The sequence below is a fragment of the Epinephelus moara genome, chromosome 17 (assembly GCF_006386435.1).
Source record: "Epinephelus moara isolate mb chromosome 17, YSFRI_EMoa_1.0, whole genome shotgun sequence".
Lineage (NCBI taxonomy): Eukaryota > Metazoa > Chordata > Actinopteri > Perciformes > Serranidae > Epinephelus > Epinephelus moara.
The window spans coordinates 21,062,629-21,081,342 of NC_065522.1; the positions used below are offsets into that span (position 1 = coordinate 21,062,629).

The 18,714-nt window shown below is 39.0% G+C and overlaps 2 protein-coding genes across 4 annotated transcripts in view; one reads left to right on the forward strand and one right to left on the reverse strand.

The window, feature by feature from the left end:
- Positions 1 to 2,339, forward strand: part of si:cabz01074946.1 (SLAM family member 9) — a 23,214-nt gene extending 20,875 nt beyond the window's left edge. The window contains exons 6-8 of one of the 2 annotated variants that reach the window (XM_050067346.1): positions 655 to 687; positions 795 to 834; positions 930 to 2,339. In XM_050067346.1, coding sequence (XP_049923303.1) covers positions 655 to 687; positions 795 to 832 — 71 coding nt within the window. In that variant the 3' untranslated portion in view covers positions 833 to 834; positions 930 to 2,339. The remainder of the gene's footprint in view (positions 1 to 654; positions 688 to 794; positions 835 to 929) is intronic. The other variant, XM_050067347.1, reaches the window with a different exon arrangement.
- A 1,148-nt stretch (positions 2,340 to 3,487) lies between these two features.
- Positions 3,488 to 18,714, reverse strand: part of LOC126404257 (SLAM family member 8-like) — a 26,074-nt gene continuing 10,847 nt past the window's right edge. Inside the window, exons 3-9 of one of the 2 annotated variants that reach the window (XM_050067345.1) lie at positions 17,154 to 17,287; positions 12,680 to 12,985; positions 10,903 to 11,184; positions 8,389 to 8,499; positions 8,211 to 8,269; positions 7,981 to 8,049; positions 3,488 to 3,927 (exon numbers count right to left, since the gene is read on the reverse strand). In XM_050067345.1, the coding sequence (XP_049923302.1) occupies positions 3,850 to 3,927; positions 7,981 to 8,049; positions 8,211 to 8,269; positions 8,389 to 8,499; positions 10,903 to 11,184; positions 12,680 to 12,985; positions 17,154 to 17,287 (1,039 nt within the window). In that variant the 3' untranslated portion in view covers positions 3,488 to 3,849. Of the gene's footprint in view, positions 3,928 to 7,980; positions 8,050 to 8,210; positions 8,270 to 8,388; positions 8,500 to 10,902; positions 11,185 to 12,679; positions 12,986 to 17,153; positions 17,324 to 18,714 lie in introns of both variants that reach the window. The other variant, XM_050067344.1, reaches the window with a different exon arrangement.

Here is an 18,714-nt window from a genome sequence, read left to right on the forward strand (position 1 = left end):
AATACTTTTTAAATACAATATATAAATAAATAAAATATATAAAAATACATATATTTGTGGATTTTTATTGCATATATTTAAAACAATAAATATTTGTGTGTGCATCAGAAATACATTTGTGAAACTTTTTTGGTTATTTGTGGATTTTTTTTACATTTATATAAAATGATAAATATATGTGTGTGCATTGAAAATATTTGTGTGGAGAGAGTCATTTATATATAAATCTTAACATGTATTTGTGAATCCTTCTGTGTGCATTTATTAATATTGAGACTGATCTAACTCCATTTATTTTGGGCAATTGTGTCCCCAGACAGGCTTCGCACCACCCACCTCTGCTCTATTCAGATTGAAACTACGGGTTGTGGTCTCTCTTGCTTTCCTTGCAACACTTTCCTTTAACAGTCATAGTTAGTCTCATAACCCCTCCTCTTTCCACCGAGCTCTAGCCCACACATCAAACCAAGACACAATACACAGCATTTGACCTGAGGTTACCGTTTCCTGACACAGTTTATGGCAGCTAATGATGTTGATTTCACACTGTGTTGAGAACTGATTGAACATTACCATAAAATGACCCAGTTGTAACTTTAAAGTAATTAATTCTACACATTGACCTTGTTTTTTGTTGTTGTTTTTAAATTACAGACCAAATCAAAGCTAAAGTTGCATTCCTCAAAGGTACATTACTATCAATAATTGAAATAGCTATATTCAGATTGAAATGGTTGCTGTTAAAATAAATTGTAATTTGTAATTAATTTGTATTCTCCTTTTTTTTTTCTCAGGAAAAATGTTTCCAACAACAACAGATGTTGACGTCTAAAGGTAAGCTTCTGTTCGTGCAATAACTGTCCAAGGTTTATAGCAATAAATGGTGACACAGTTGTAAGAAATGACCAAGTTTTCTCTCTTTCCTACAGTGAAGAAGTAAGACCGAAGACACCATAAAAAGATGTCTACACCATGTGTGTAGCTTTAGGATTGTAATGTGTAATGATAAAAAAGACCAGCATTAAGAAAACTACATGTTGCACATTAGAAGATATTATACGAAAGTGAAAGCCGGAACATATAACTTAAACAAATGAATGAATTTTGAGAGAATCTGCAGAGTTTGGACCTAATATAATGAACAGCTGCACAAAATCCAGAGAACCAACACAGGTGCACCGAATGATTCACAACGATAGTAATTACATTGTATTATACTGTTGTACAGCTATTAATATAATGGGGTACTGTGCATTTTTTGCATCTCTGGTGCAAAACCATCACATCTTGTTTTGATTTTTTATGCCTTGTCTACTAGTGTTTCTTCTTTTTTATCCAGTCACATACAAAATACTTTTTAACTGTGTAAGGTGCAAAGATGCTTATATTTTGTATTGTTATGAAAAAAGGCAATATTTTCTACATTTACTTTTTGTACTTTTTGTATTTTAACTATTGTGTTGTCAAATGTTTTCTACTATTTTGCCGGACGTTTTGTAAATACATTTATGTGGAGGTTGTTGGAGGACCTTGTGTTACTGGTATACTAATGAAAGGTAGCCTAAGCTGTGCATGAATATCGGTTACGGTTTGCAAACAGCATAGCCAGAGAAAGAGTTTGGTGCTGTGCCTGCACTTTCCGGTCAATTATATTAATCAGTCACTCAGTCTGTCTCTTTATTATAATCTGCTTCTTTTGATACTTCCTAATTATATTGCTTCGTGTTTTTATACAGTTTGCTTATTGTTCTGTCCTTTGTTTTTGTACAGTTTACTTACTCTAAATATTTGCATATTGCTTTGTATTTTTTTTTCTACTGATACGTCCTGTTTGCACTATCCCATTGCTGCTGTAATGTTGCAAATTTCCCCACTGTGGGATGAATAATGCCGTCAAATGTTGCTTCATGTCCTGCTGGTTTATAAATACAATTTAATTTACGTTTTTTAAAATTCCATCCATCTCCTGAGATTTTGTAGAGTGAAGTTTGTGTATAAGAGCAGACTGCTGTGATTTCATTGAACAGTCACATATGAATTCTTATAATTATCTCTGTAACAGACTAAATATTCTTAAAGAATTCCAGAGAACGGACCCCTGCAGCGGCTGCAGCTCAGCACTCCTTCTCTTCTTCTCTGCGCTCTTTACGCACAGCGTGTGCAGCACCAAAGCCCATATCAGATTTGTTTAACCCTTAGATGCATAAGTGGGGTCAAAAATGACCCCAGGGGTTGTTTTTCTTCAATATCTATGGAATTAAAAGTTTTTATCATTTCATATTCCAGGTATAAAACATGTTTTTGACATGAGGCCATTTGCATTAAAAACAAAAAATGTATATACATTTTAAGAAATTGTTGTTTTTGTATCACTACCCCACTCTTCCATAAGTGGGGTCAAAAATGACCCCAAGCATTTCCTATGGAATATCAAGGGTTAGACTTAGGAATCTTTGATTCTTATCGACTGTGACTGTCAGGTATACATTTACTGTCACACTTACACATCTAATGCCAGCAGTCTCACCACCCAGGAGGATTTTTATACAGCAACATACAACTAAGTATTATATTCGTTTTATATCTTGGAATACATATGACGTTATAAAATATGAACTTATTTTCCACATCCATGACTTTTGTGTGATAAAGTATAGTATTACTGTCATCAAATTAGCCTAATTTGTAGTTAGCTAACAGTTAGCTAGTGTTAGCTAACTACAATGTTGGTACTAGTTAGCTAACTACTATGTAATGTTAGTACTGTAATGTTAGCTAGCTAACATTACTGCATTTGTTGTGTAGAGATAAGCAGACTTACTATGATATTTATAGCTTCCTTGTAATAAAATCTAACCCGTTAGGTAGCCTATTATACTATTATTGATTATTCAATGATGTCAGTAGTTGTCAAAATGTTAATAAAAAGTGATAAATGAACATGTCAAACATGAAATCATTCTTTTGTTGACCAAAATATAATACAAATCATCATCTTTAACCAAAATGAAAGAAATTGCTTAAGTTTATCATATAAAACGCATTGATTCTAAGTGGGGTCATTTTTGACCCCACTTATGGAAGAGTGTAGGTATTTGTAGGTCATGCATCTAAGGGTTAAATTAATTATCAGGTTTTGCAAAAAGAGCATTTATCTAGACAGAGGACAAAAGGGCAGGTGCTTGAGCACCACCTGGTGTCTAACTGTGCACATGCCTGTTTGTGATGACTGAGGGGGACTACTTTTGTATGAGTCTATACATTGTTTGTTTTTGGAAAATCCTGAATAAGCAAAGGTGCATTAACAGTAATATGAATTTAATTAAATGTTTGGTTTTTTTTACCAAATCAGTACTGTTACAGCTGACTTGACAGTTACATATGGCAGTTGCAATGTTTAACCTTTCACCTGTGACAAATGACCATGCAAAAATGAAATTTTTGATAAAACAAAATGCTTGCAAAATAAAATACAGAGTGACAGTAATGACAATAAATGTAATTTAATATGACCGGCTTTGCACAGGCCGAGACAGTCACTTGGCAGGCCTCAGAAGGAACATGCACAAAAGATTTGCATAGTACAGTACAAATAAAAACATAATCTCTGTATGTACAGAATTTACAACACTGTTAATAAAACTGAAGCATGTAGCGTAAGTTGTGTTTTAGTCTGTCAGGGCTCAAGATAGAAAATTTACAAAATCATGTACAAAAGTCTTTTTTTTAAAACTTGTTTTATGCCTTTTCTTCATTATATTAATATTTTCTCAATATTGCTCAGAGCAAAGTATCTTGGTACACCTTTTTACTCAAAGGAAACTCATCTATACATCATGCTGTGACCCCTCAGGACACTTCCTGATAGGGCGACACCGAGGCCTTCCTCGCCCGATTAAACTGGATCTTGTCGTACACGGTCTGGGGCTGGTGACAAAAGGAGATTAAACAAAAAAACATCAATGTTAATGTCATGTCAGTCAAAGTTAATGTAAAACTCATTTTAATACCAAAACGCAACACCTAATGATGCAGGTGCAAAAAAAGTAATGGTTAAGTGTGAGATAATTATATTAAGTCATAATGACTTCAACATGAAGTGATGATACATGAATCTCAAGTGCTATATTGTAGGCAACTGGAGCTTCTTGAAGACAAAGGCTTGATGGCTTGCTCAATCTTTATGGCCCTCCATATGCACTGGCTTCTCTGCTGCTTTCATCGTATCAAGGAACTAGCATGAAAAACAGCCAAATGTGTTTTTTTCTGCATGGCAGGCTGCACGGCTCCAACCTCACTTCTCAGTCTATCCTTACAAAACCAAATCAAATTCCCTTCTTAAAGGGATAGTGCACCCAAAAATGAAAATTCAGCCATTATCTACTCACCCATATGCCGAGGGAGGTTCAGGTGAAGTTTTAGAGTCCTCACAACACTTGCAGAGATCCCAGGGGAGAAGGGGTAGCAACACAGCTCCACCTAATGGAGGCTTACGGCGCCCCAGATTCACACGTCCAAAAACACATAACTGAAACCACAAAATATCTCCATACTGCTCGTCTGTAGTGATCCAAGTGTCCTGAAGCCCCGACATAGAAAAACATCATTTGAACTCTGTTTTTAGCAGTCAGAGCTACAGGCTACAATGAGGCTAAAAACAGAGTTCAAAAAACATTTTTCCAAACAACTTTTTATGTCGGGGCTTCAGGACACTTGGATCACTGGGGACAAGCAGTATGGAGATATTTTATGGTTTCAATTATGTGTTTTTGGACGTTTGAATCTGGGGCGCCATAAGCCTCCGTTAGGTGGCGTTGTGTTGCTACCTCCTCTGCCCTGGGATCTCTGCAAGGGATGTGAAGACTCTAAAACTTCACCTGAGCCTCCATCAGCATATGGGTGAGTAGAAAATGTCTGAATTCTCATTTTTGGGTGCACTATCCCTTTAAACAGTTTCCTTATCCTTTGTTCCTCTAGGCCGCACCCCCTAGCACCTGTGTGGTACGGCACACCTAACTAGTGTTGACTTGTGGATGGTGACAAGGTAAGGCAGAGGTAAGAGGGACACAATGGCCGAGAAAGTTAACACTAATATTAAACCCTCTAATAATAGTATCCATACATTTCTACCCTCACTTTGTGAAGTGTCACAGTATGTCATAACAAGTCAAATGATGGGCACAATATAGTATGTCATCAAAAATGTAATAGTATAGTATGGCATAGAAATGTCATCAAAAATGTAATAGTATAATATGGCATACAAATAAATTAATATAGTATTATTATAAAGGAAATATCATGGAAATATAATTTAGAAGTCATTGCATAGTATGCTGTCAAAACGTCATAAAAAGTCATAATTTAATATGTTGTAAAAAAGACACTAAAAAAGTCACAGTATGTCAGAGACAATATCATAAAGAGCTCATACAATAGAATGTCATAAAAATGTTTTAGTGTGGCTTGTCTGTCCATAATGTCGTATGTCATAAAAAATTATCATACAAAATGTCCTAGTATAGTATGAGCACTTCTAGAACTGAACAAGCCTCTTGGATGGAGGTGAAACATCCTCAAGAAAGTCAAGCAAGTCTGGTTGCCTACGATATAGCATTTAAGATTACCATGACCTGGATGACTGAGAATCTTCACCAACATGATGCACTGTATCATCATGAGTCATGAATTGGTCAATACATCATAAATTAAGAAATGCTAATTCACACTTCATACATTCATTCATGAGGACCAAAAGGTTTTTTCATATTTACAATTCTTATGATATTTGTTTGTTGCTGCTGCGGAAGAAGTGGAGTGTAGCACCGTTGACTATGTTGCACTAAAAACCCAAATCATCTAACAGGTGCCATTAACAACATAAAGGAAAATGGGCTGAAATGGAGAAAATAGCCATTTATTTCTATGAAAACAGGTGCTGCAATGCATTCGTATCCCAGGTCGTCAAATACGGGCACTTGCTCACACCCCTCGAGTGTGATAAAGCCAGAAGGCACCCTTTTGCGTCTCTTTACGACGCAGCCTTTAATGTCTTTATGTGACACACGCCCTAGGTGAAACTTATGGTCAAATGGTTTCGGTTAAGTTTAGTCAAAAAAATAAGTTTTAAAATAAGTTTGTATTTTAAAACTTAAAACGGTAGTACGGTTTTCTCCGGGTACTCCGGCTTCCTCCCACAGTCCAAAGACATGCAGGTTAACTGGTGACTCTAAATTGTCCGTAGGTGTGAATGTGAGTGTGAATGGTTGTCTGTCTCTATGTGTCAGCCCTGTGATAGTCTGGTGACCTGTCCAGGGTGTACCCTGCCTCTCGCCCAATGTCAGCTGGGATAGGCTCCAGCCCCCCGCGACCCTCAAGAGGATAAGCGGTTGAAAATGGATGGATGGATGGATAAGTTTGTAACATGTTGTAAACACTTGAGTGACGCAAGTACGTGACAGATGGGCGGAGATTGTGTCACAAGGCGAAAGTGCTAGTTGTATTGTGTTTCATTGTTTCGGTTTTAAATTTTGCTGTGTTTTATCTTGCATGTTTTTATCGTGCTTGGTTTTGCTGTTTTTATTAACATGCTCTTATTGTACAGTATAGACACATGGTTGTTGTGATTAAAGTAAGTTTTACTCCCCCTGTGGTCCCACTTTATTCGTGCCAAATAATCTGCACCAGGCAGAAAAGTCTTTTGCAGCCACCCAACCAGGCAAGTCTGTGTTGGATAACAACCAATGAGGTGGCGGAGAGGGGGGCTTCAGCCACGAAGGTGTATTGGATCAGGGAGGACAGCTAGAGGGAATAGCCGGCAAGCAAACACGGTCACAGCACTATGATACTTTTTAGCTGTTTTTCAGGCAGAGTTCAGAGCTCTGCCTGATGACGTGAGTATCCCATTGACCAGTGACTGCCGGCTGTCTTTATTACAGGCTGCCTGTAGACGCGTGGACTTCTGTCGTGGAGGAGTAACTCCGCCAGACCGAGATAAGGACAGTTGATTGTTTTAATCCTCGACCTGCTTCCTCAGACATTTAACATGGGCCTTTTATTTGTGCAATATATTTCTACTGGGTCATGTGCAATACTCGAACTCCTGCACAAACCACTTTTCTTTGCTGGGTCATGTGCAAAAAATCGGATGGACTTCCCAGACACCATCTAAGCACTGAACTGTCCTCGTATGCTCTACGTCTTGTGAATGTCGTTTGTATTTTAAATTGTGAGCCGCAGCCGCCTTGTTGTTCAAGACAAATTTCCGCTCTGAGGACAATAAAGCTATTCTGATGTTCTGATGTTCTGATGTTTATACATTTTTATGACTATTGCTTTGTTTTTAGTAAATAGTATTTAACATATTGTCTTTTGGGGTCTTACAGTATCTACACCACTAGTGGGTTTTAGTACTGTAACTATTTTAAATTTGGTAACAAGGCGTTCACAGGCCAGATTAGATATGTAACAGCACTGACTTTTGGTTTCACTGCGGACATGACCTGAGGTCTCCTGGCTGAAAGTCTGTGTTTGTTTGACCCATCCACTTCCCCTCCAGCCCACCTCACACGAACCGTCTCGCTTTTTATTTACATCAGCTGCTCCGAGTGTCAAATATTACAGCAGATTGGTAAACATGAGAATTAGTTGAGAGCCTCATGCATCTCATCGAGACACCACTGGGTGTCCTCAGCACCTGAATCACTTGGCGAGGGGCATGAAAAAGCAGGACTCCTATGTAACAGGAATCCAGCTAATTTGGTTGCATATCAGTTAAAGTATGAAGTGACTGTAAATTAACATTCTTTAACTGATGATCTATGAAGTGTGAACTAATCACATAAAGTTATAGTTATAATTAACCATCAAAGACACTCTGACACCCCCATTAGGAGGTTGGTTGTCACATGCTTTAGTGTACTGTAATATCAAATTCAATCTCATCTGCAAGAATGTCAGAGATAAAAGTTTTGCTCTTACCCCACTTGTGACTGTTTCGCCACTGTTATCGATGGTTTCATACAGTGTGCATGGCTTCATGGTAGTGCCCTGAGAGTTTACATGTGCATGCATCACAGAGAGAGGAAACAAAAGAAGTTGGAAAAACATGCATTTCATCTTCTAAAACAAACATTTAATTCCTCTTTCAAGTGGATGCAAATGATACGTGCAAAGTAAAGTGTGCACAGGAAATACATGAGCATACTCACATCCTCAGTTGCAACATCAGTGATATCAGCGTAGACGGTGAGGTCATTTAAGTCAATAGCTGGTGGTTTTTAATGAAGAAACAAAGCAAAAACAAAATGGTGAACATCTTTTTAAAAGAAAACTGCGAACATTTTAAAGTTAAAAAGGCACACAACTATTCAGAGTAACATTTCTTACCTGCTTGGCTTTGTTTGTGGTGACAAACACACACAGCTACTCCAACTATTATGATGAGCACCAGACAACCTCCTCCTGCCGCCACACTCGGAAGAATGATAAAGTTCCAGTCTGCAAATGATAATATTACCACTGTTACTATGATTTAGAAACAGTATAGTTATAACAATTGTGCAAGGGCACAAGATATTAGGCCCTGTAAATCAGGAATAAAACTACAAGTGCAAAAATGATCTTTGGTGAAATACAGAATATTTACTTTTCAGTTATCTAATTTAACAGCTGGACAAGCTCCACATGAAGAGATGTCTTAACGAGATTTGTCACTGTTGATAATCCAAATGCAAAAAAAATACTCATTTAAAATAAACTAAAATGAATTAAACAGGGTTACACCCAAAATTTTGAGTTTCAGAATTCTCATTTGTCATAGATTGACAACCCATATTTTAATTATTGCTGTCCTCAGTGTTCAGGCTCTAGTACAGTGATACTCAAGTTGTGGCCTGTGGGCCAAATCTGACCCGCAATAGGCTGCAGGGTGCCCGGCTGACCATTTTGTAATTCACACTGAAAATAAATTGATTCACACTGGGATTTTTTTTCGCACCTTGAATGTGAATAAGGTGCCAGAGTGCATTGAAACTTCCTAAGAAATAGAGAGTCACGGGAGGATCCGGGGGGGCCTGCAACTGCATTTTCCTTGTTTATTCATTTTATCTGATAAATATTATTTTAGTTTAGTTTGTTTGTTTGTTAACGGACCCCCAGCCTCTTGTCGTTTTGCAAAAGTGGCCCCCAGGCTAAGCACGTTGAGCATCACAATATATGATGCGCGAGGAAGTACCTCCAGCGTCATTGTTGGATATTCAGGGACGGCGTGTTAATTCACTCATTACATGCATTGTGTTTTTTCAAAATAAACATACGTTTTCACAGGATATGTACAGTTAACACTTGTCAAATGTGTACAGTCTCTTTTCAAATTAAACTTTGAACGCAGGTAGAAATTTTATAGCTTTACCCTCTTAAGTTTATGCCACAAAAGCATGTGATTGGGTTTAGATAAATCACCAGACTTAAAATAAATAAATAGGTTTCATATGACTTACATCCCTAGTGTATCATGCTACACACACTAGCACAATAACTTATGAAAATAACTCGGTTGACATGTGGTTTCACATGGGACATGAACAGCAGTCTCCTGGGTCAAAGTCCTGAGTTAGTCTGACCAATCCACCTCCAGTCCTACAAGCCCTATGTGGATTTTTTTTTTGCTTTTTATACTGTGACAGTTTCCCGGAGTGTCAAAAAATGCTGCTGCCCAGTGCGTCTTATACAGCTAATAAAGGGGTGCCATGGTGTGTCGGTATCTGACGCCCAGGGCCACTGACCAAGCACTGGTATTTGACGAGCTGGAAGTGAGTGTTGGTCATAACTCTACATTTCATTGTCATAAATGTATACACATGCTACTTTTGCTTTTAATGATTATAACACTGAATGCTGCTGTACAGGAACCAGTGAAGGGAAATAGGGAAACTTCAGTGATATTCAACCAGCTGTGACATTGCAGTGTGTGCAAATGAGCGTTGTTTGGCTTTCCTCGGAGCTCCCTGCCCGCCCCCCTGGCAAATGTCCAGTGGCTGGTGTAACGGGAAAAAAGCTAAACACCATTCATCTGCACACACTGCGAAGCCACACAGCTGGTTCAATATCAGCAAAGTTTCCCTTTATATTAATTGTCTTGTGTGGCGATCAGCAGTGATGTGGTGGTTCACTTTTACACTGTGATCTGTAGCCTATAGTTCGGCTTTAGCTTCTAAATATGTTTGTCTTTTTAGCTATTTGGATGTCATGAGGAATCAGTTTAACATCCTGGATATATCCTTCAAACACAGACTGTAGACCCTTCTGTCTGCTTCTTTGTGAAATTTCCTTTTTTTCATTTTTCAAAAAAAAAAAAAAAAAAAAAGATAATGTCTCTTCAGGGAGTGCAGTTAGTTACAGTGTGGGCTCCATACTAGCTCCGACAGCTTGATAGACCATTATAAAGGGGCGGGGCTTAGCAAAGGATCAATTAAAATATTTTTAATTGTGAGTAAGTGAAGACACCTTTATTTGAAATTATGACTAGTCAGAACTACCTTGGCGATATGGTAAATTTTGGTTTTGACGACTGAATGGAAACACCCGGAACTAACGTGTGAGATATTCAAAATTTGATTGAGAGCTTCACACAATGTAATGGCAACCTCAGTCATAATACACAGAATATAATCAGAGATACTTAGAGTTATTGCATGTATATATCATAGCTAGTTTAATGTTTCAACCATTCAACCATTGTCCTTCTCACTGTTCAGACAGCAATAGCAGTTAGATGGTAATTGTCAGATAGTAATTGCAGAAATTGTCACTGGCCACATTGCATTTATGGATATCTGTAACATAATTACACTCCCAAGACACTAATAACACTAATAACTATATTCACCTCACTGCATATACCTGGTTTAGACGAGTCAGCTGTACTGTTGCTGCAACTCTCGGTTCTGGATGCTGACATCTCACTGACAATGTTGGAAATAGTGCAGGTGAATTTGGTTTCTCCGTCCTGAGGTCGCATGATGTATTCCAGGCTGGAGCCAGTTATAGTTTGGTTCCCCACCGTCCAGTTGTAGGTGACATTGCTTTCAGGGGGTGCACTGCACTTCAGCAAAGCCGTACAGGATTCATTTGAGGGGTGCCAGGTGGAATTGAAAAAGACGTCGGGCCCTTTAGTAATGGGCTCTAATGAGAGAGTTGGAGAAGAGACAGAAAGAGGGACAGTTAAATGTAGACATTGCAGCTTAAGATCTGTCTGAATTTGGTAAATCCATTTTGCGTGTACGAAAACCACCAATAAAGTCACGTATAGCAGAACTAGGCCCACAGAATAGATCATTTACATCAGTTAAGAGGTCCTGGACAAACTCTATCCAAACCTATGTGTTCCTGTGTGAATCTGTCTGTCAGCAGCTAATCTCAAATACTACTGGACCTAATCAGCCTTTTATGTGTATATTTATAACTGCATGCTCAAGGACTTTTTGTGGTTGTGGTGATTCATGATTGTTAAAGAATCTGTTTCATGAGCTGTTTTATACTTTCACTGACCGCTGACTGCTCACTCCTCTTGACTAGCTTGTAAGGGCCGCAAGTTTTCTCGTAAATCAGCTCAGATAAAAACAACAAGCCTTAGTTCCTGTCTGTTGCAGGCCTCACTTCCATGGAAATGTTTGGTCTCATTTTGAACCAGAAGACTCAAAAAAACAGTCTGCACATCCAAAAACGATAAATACTTGGTGCTGGACAGAAGAACAAATACAAAAATACGAAGACAGTTCTTTTGGACATTTTAATCGTGTGGTGATACAATTAAAATTTCCAAAAAGGGCAGCTTCTGGTGTGTGGACCTGTTTTTGTATTTTTGTTTTTCTCATTTGAACCAGACTATCTGCAGGTTAATCCATACCCAACATGTTATGATCACTAAAGACAGACATGACAGGAGATGAATAAATCCACATTTCTGTTATCTCCTCCGCCATCTTGACTGTGAGGGAACCAGGAGGGACAATTCCACCTGACGCAGCTCTCCTTGATCGAGCTGTTAAAATGGGCAACAGCTGCTGTTGTGTCCTCTGCGCGGCATCATACCACACCCGGAAGAAGCAAAGTATTTTGCCGGTTCAATTTTGTAGACTTGCAGATTTTGTTGATTTGGACATTTTTCCTTGATATTTGTGCTTCTGCCATTAGTAAGCAGGCTATGTAGCTAAATGTTTTCTTTACTGGTCTGTTTTAATTGTGTTTATTGTTGTTACTTCCTGTGTTGTCGTGCTGTAGCCTACAGATAAAGTTAATACCATTCAAAGTCCAGTTATGCCGTTGCTCCCTCAAATATAGATAAAGCACGTAACTGCTGGAGTTAAAATAACTCTCTATAGTGGCCCCGATCAGCTGTGCGGCTGTTGATATATATCATGATGAAGATAAACAGCTGTGTATTGCAATGAAACATTTCAGATTCATAGTTTGGGAATAAGACACAGAGCTCAGGATATTAAATACGCTGCATCCCATTATATGCAAAAAACTGGCATAGTTAGCTTTAGTACAACACACCACCAGCATTTGAATAGTCTAGAGATCACAGGAAACACAGCAAAAATATAAAAGGCATCCATTTAATTAATGATGAATTATCATCTATAAACAATTATTTGGTTACTTGGTCTCTTACCGTGAACTTGCAGGGTGATGGTGACTGTTCCCCTCTGTTTGTCAGTCACCGCAGAGACAAAATGATAATCACCAGAATCTTGGAGAGTCAGTTCTCTCACTGTTAAACTGAAGTTTGTGGGGTTAAAGTCTAATCTGCCCTTGAACTGATGGTTTTCATCAAGCTTCTTATCTTTTTCTGCAATTAATGACGATCCATATTTCCAGCGTGCCATTATGACCCCTTCAGTTGGTAAGCAGGATGACAACTCCACGGTGTCTCCAACTTTCTTATGGATGAAACGTTGACAACTGGAAGCCTCCACATCTGAAACACATGAGCAAACAACACTTTCATATAACTCTCCATATAAAGTAGCACAGAAAAGCTGAGCATAGAATACCATAAAACATAACACAAAATGGCATAAATTAATTCCACGGCATGACGACATCACCTGAATGACATCATAACATGACACGCCACACCAGAAAACACAATGTCTTCTTACAGCTTTCGTTTGTTTCCTGTCAACAGTCATCACTGGTTTCCTGTAAACATGACCGTGACCTTTCCCTGACCTCAACAAGTATTTTTAGTTTACTGAATAAACCACAATTTTAGGGGTTAAGGTTGGAAAACACATATGAATCATGTTTCCTGTTGTCATATAGGTTATTGGAGCTGTACTGACAATGCCATGTTCTGTTGTTTAGAAAAAATGAGCATTACTAAGATTCAATTTCCAGATTGCCAACTGCAAATAACATTTGGAAATAAAACGTCAGAGTCTCAGCAATAGTCACGTGGTGTCTGATTAGCCAACAACACAACTACCATTTTAACATTTTACCACAACAATAGCATGCAGAGCTGGCCTGGTTACCATGGCATCATTTCCAAAGAAACTGCAGTGGAACCACAGACTCTGACCTCAGTGATGTTCATCATTTTCGGTCAGTGTTGCTGCTATTAATGGAGGATACTCAGGAAATTGCAGTGTTGGGGAAGCTACTTTTAGAGCATAAGTTGCCAAGTACTTTACACTGGAGGAAGCTGAACTACAGCAATACTGGGACAGTATAGTTTGGATATAACTAAAGCGACTTTGCTTTGGTTTTGTATACACTGTCCATCAGTCAGACACCTTTCTTTTCAGCGAATTGCCAGAAGAAAATGTTTACATTTCTCCAAACCACAAACATTCTTCATTTGCATGTTTCATATACATCATATCGACTTTTCTAAAGTGACGGAGGGGATGATAGATGGTGCGTCACCGAGGCAAGATGCCCACGAAGTGTAAGACCTCTGCAGACCACTGTTCAAGACCAACAAAACCGGTTGTGATTTTACGAGTCATTGCTGTGTTTCCATTATCGTTGTAGGTCCCTGACGTGGGCGTTTTGTAGCGACCATTTGCTGTTTTTCCAATGGCTTTTTAGGACACCAAATATGGGTGTGTTTTAATAACCTGTCACTATGTTACAGCGGGGATAGTGCCACGAGAAGCGATTACTTTCTAGCGAGACCGGGATAGTGGCACCGAAAGCGCTTGTTTTTTACCGAGACATTGTTACTTTTCAGGGGTTGTGCCCCCTCAACCAGGTATTTCAAGCCAAAACACGATCTTTTCCTCAGCATAACCAAGTTGGTTTTTCCGCCTAAACCTAACCACTCATTAACCACGGTGTTGTTAAAATGTAGAGTTCCAATATATCCGCTATATAACATGCAAATGTAATGTAACAAGGTTTACAGAAATGTACAATGCCAACATTTCTTCTGGCGACTGGGTTGGCCTTCCAGAAACTAGATTCTAGGTGGGGGTATCACACCAAGCAGAATTACTAAATTAGCCAGCTAACTTTTAAAATACCATGCAAAAACTTGTTCATTCATTCATTCATTCATTCATTCATTCATTCTTTCATTCATTCATTCATTTTTCCTAACTACTTATCTTGGGGGTTGCAGAGGGGCTGGAGCCTATCCTAGCTGACACTGGGCGAGAAGCGGTGTACACCCTGGACAGGTCACTCACATAGAAACAGACAATCATTCACACTCACATTCACACCTATGGGCAATTTAGTGTCACCAATTAACCTGCATGTCTTTGGAATTTGGGACGCAACCGGACTCCCAGGAACCCTCTTGCTGTGAGGCGACAATGCTAACCACTGCACCACCGTTATTTGTTAATAACCAATTGTGGTCAGCGGGGGTTCAATTAACCACTCTTGTTCTCTTTAGCACGGGGTCCCACAGGGCTCTGTCCTAGGTCCACTGTTTTCAATGTACCTGGCACCACTAGGTCAGATCATGCGCTCTTTCGGGACTGTTTTTCATTGCTATGCTGATGATTTGCAATTATATATGCCAGTCATTGCAGGAAATGGGTCTGTTTCTGATAAACTTACAGCCTGTTTGGCTGCTGTGAGGTCCTGGCTATCAACAAACTTTCTGCTACTTAACTCAGCCAAGACTGAGATGATAGCTATTGGACTGTCAAAATGTAGTCACCAGTTCGATCATTTCACCCTATCTCTTGATGACTGTGTCATTCATTGCAAGGACAAGGTAGAGAACCTCGGTGTACTTTTGTATCAGACCCTTTCATTTGACTTGCATGTAAAAGAGGTGACACGAGTGGCCTTCTTTCACCTCAGAAAAATTGCAAAGATCAGATCAGTCCTTTCAGTAAAAGATGCTGAGACTCTTAATCATGCATTTGTGACATCCAGGTTGGATTATTGTAACATTCTTTTATCAGGGTTGCCCAGGAAGAGTTTTCGAGGTCTGCAGTTGGTTCAGAATGCAGCAGCTTGTATTTTAACTGGATCATCTAGGTATGATCATATTACTCCGGTGCTGGCCTCTCTTCACTGGCTCCCTGTTCAGGTTAGAGTGGACTTTAAGGTGCTGTTACTAACATATAAAGCTGTAAACGATCTGGCACCTGTATATTTAACAGAACTTGTGGATATTTATGTACCTACACGGTCTCTGCGCTCCGAGGGGAGCGGCCATCTGCTTGTCCCTAAAGCCAAAAAGAAGATGGTCGGTGAATGTGCTTTTTCTTTCCGTGCACCGACTCTGTGGAATAGTCTTCCTCTTGACATCAGACAGGTCTGCTCGATTGAGGTTTTTAAAGCAAAGTTAAAGACCCACTTGTTTACTGTTGCGTTTGAGTGATGGGTGGTTTGCTCCTCCTGTACTTGTACTTGTTTTAATTCACCTGTACAGCACTTTGATTGAAAGCGCTTTATAAATAAATGTATTATTATTATTATTATTATTATTAAGAAGCATTGGTAAAGTAAAAATCTAAATGATTCCTTTCCTTTTATGATCAAAATGTGTTTGTAGTTTCAGTGAACTACACAACATTTTTGTTTACCACTTTAATCACTATGCAAATATAAATGTTGAACAACCAGCAAGCTATTAAGGAATGTAGTTAAACTACTACTAACATTACATGGTCACTAATCCCCAACACTGGAAATGAAAAGCTTACATGTCTGCGGTCACGTTATGTGTGAATCTAACAACAAGCTCACAAGTTGTTCCATCGCACCAGAAGCTACATTTCTCTTGCTATTAACTAAGTACTGATACAACATCGAAACACTGATGGCTACGTCTGTGAGCTGCAAATAAACAAGCAGTACTTTTTTTTTTTTCTTTTTTTTTTTAAACACTTACATGCACTTCCCTACTTCTGCAAATATTCTGAGAGGATCCACACCTCCTTGTTCCTGTCTAAGCATTTCCCCTAAGACCGACTATGTTTATCAGAATATAGTATATAATTATGTTATTAGGTGAAACAATATACCCAATCCTCTTAGTTTAAAGAGAGAGAAAAAAAACAGGAAAAGAAAAACGATCTTTCCCTGAGTTGCATAATGATACAGTTTATAGCCAACCAAGCAGCAGGAAATTTGCTGACACAAAAAAAATGCAAAACATATCCTCAAATATAAAACCACAAGATACTATATTTTGTCTATTCATGTAATTATAAATAAAGAAGTGGGGAGCTCAAATTTTCAATACATGTTGAGCACCACGAGCATATTAGGACTTTTTTTTTTTAATCAGGAGAGAACAATTAGCTTAATGCTTTTTAAACAGTTTTTTAAACACACAGTTGGTGCTTTGAATTCATTTCTTTAATTTGGACCGCCCAGCTCTTAAATCAGCATATTACTACGACAGTTTCTAGGCCTGCAGCTGCATTTCTCGTTGGTGCATCTTAGGCGTCTTGCATTTGCAAAAACACAAAACACAAAGACTGCAGGCATCTCCCAAGGAATACACGTCATTTCCCGATGTGCGCACATCCAGTAAATTCTGCAGTCTTGACCTACATGTGCTATTTTTAAGCATGTGACAAAGTGCATCAGGCAAAAAAATATATATATATTACTCATGACAAAAAAAATCCATAACAATACTTAAACTTAACAAGCAGAGGCGTACGTACCATAAAAGCAGACCCCGAGAAGTAGCACAAAAATGTATGTGAAGAGGCAGCTCAGGCAACCACCAACCATCTCTGTGGGGAGAGGAACAACTTCTGTTTCCTCTTCTGGTCTATCACACTGTGTCATGACAGTACTGAAAAAAATAGAGGGTGGAGAGTGGGGGAGGTCTCTGTCAACGGAGAAGCAGAAGACATTAAAAGTAGGCACGTAAGACAGAACATGATCGTATAGTATTAAAAATGAAAGTTGAGTGAGAGAGCCAGCAGTCATGCATTATATTGCACCATATTACCATCACAATGTTTATTTCTATTAGGTGACAAAAGGCAAATATTCAAGATTGCTTTTCTTGACTATTTGCTATAAACTCTAATAGACCTGACCCCACATTAGATCCACTCACTCCAAGACTTAAATACCTCAAGCACAAAACAGTGCATCTACAGACTACTATACGCAGCTGTATCTGAGTGAGATGTGTGAACAACTACGATGAAGTCCACATCTGAAAACCCCTGAGCAGGAAGAACTTAACCACATCCTGTCATCAGATATTCCTTAGTGAGGAGATGCTAAAAAATGATTTCTCTTTCACAATGACCCAGAGTAAAGGTGTTTAAAAAACAGAGCATGTTCAGTGCTACAGCAGAAGTGCCCAGAGGATTGTTGAGGTGTAGTCTTAAAGGCAGGTATTCAGCCTGATAGGCAGAGACTCCACCATGGGGTCAGAACAAAAGAAGAACCTCAGGGTCTACTGAGAGAAGGTGTGTCCAGAGGCAGAAGAGTTGCAAGGTACCCTGGGTGCGTTGATTGTTGACATTCTGGGACACGCATTGCCTCCTTTCAAGATACACTTCCGTTTTCACAGGAAATAAACACACTACGTCGGTACAACAAGGCGAATTGACGTTTTTTTGTCCCTCAACGACAAACACGCCGATGTTAAAGGACCCCTTTCCGGCCCAATTGTTGAAAAACGCGCGCTAAAGTCAATTCAATCAATTTTATTTATAAAGCCCAATATCACAAATCACAATTTGCCGCACAGGGCTTTANTACACTTCCGTTTTCACAGGAAATAAACACACTACGTCGGTACAACAAGGCGAATTGACGTTTTTTTGTCCCTCAACGACAAACACGCCGATGTTAAAGGACCCCTTTCCGGCCCAATTGTTGAAAAACGCGCGCTAAAGTCAATTCAATCAATTTTATTTATAAAGCCCAATATCACAAATCACAATTTGCCGCACAGGGCTTTACAGCACACGACATCCCTCTGTCCTTTGGACCCTCGCAGTGGATAAGGAAAAACTCCCCAAAAAAAACATTTAACGGGGAAAAAAACGGTAGAAACCTCAGGAAGAGCANTTATGACCCTCACAGCGGATAAGGAAAAACTCCCCCAAAAAAAACCTTTAACGGGGAAAAAAAACGGTAGAAACCTCAGGAAGAGCAACTGAGGAGGGATCGCTCTTCCAGGACGGACAGACGTGCAATAGATGTCTTACAGAACAGATCAGCATAATAAATTAACAGTAATCCGTATGACACAATGAG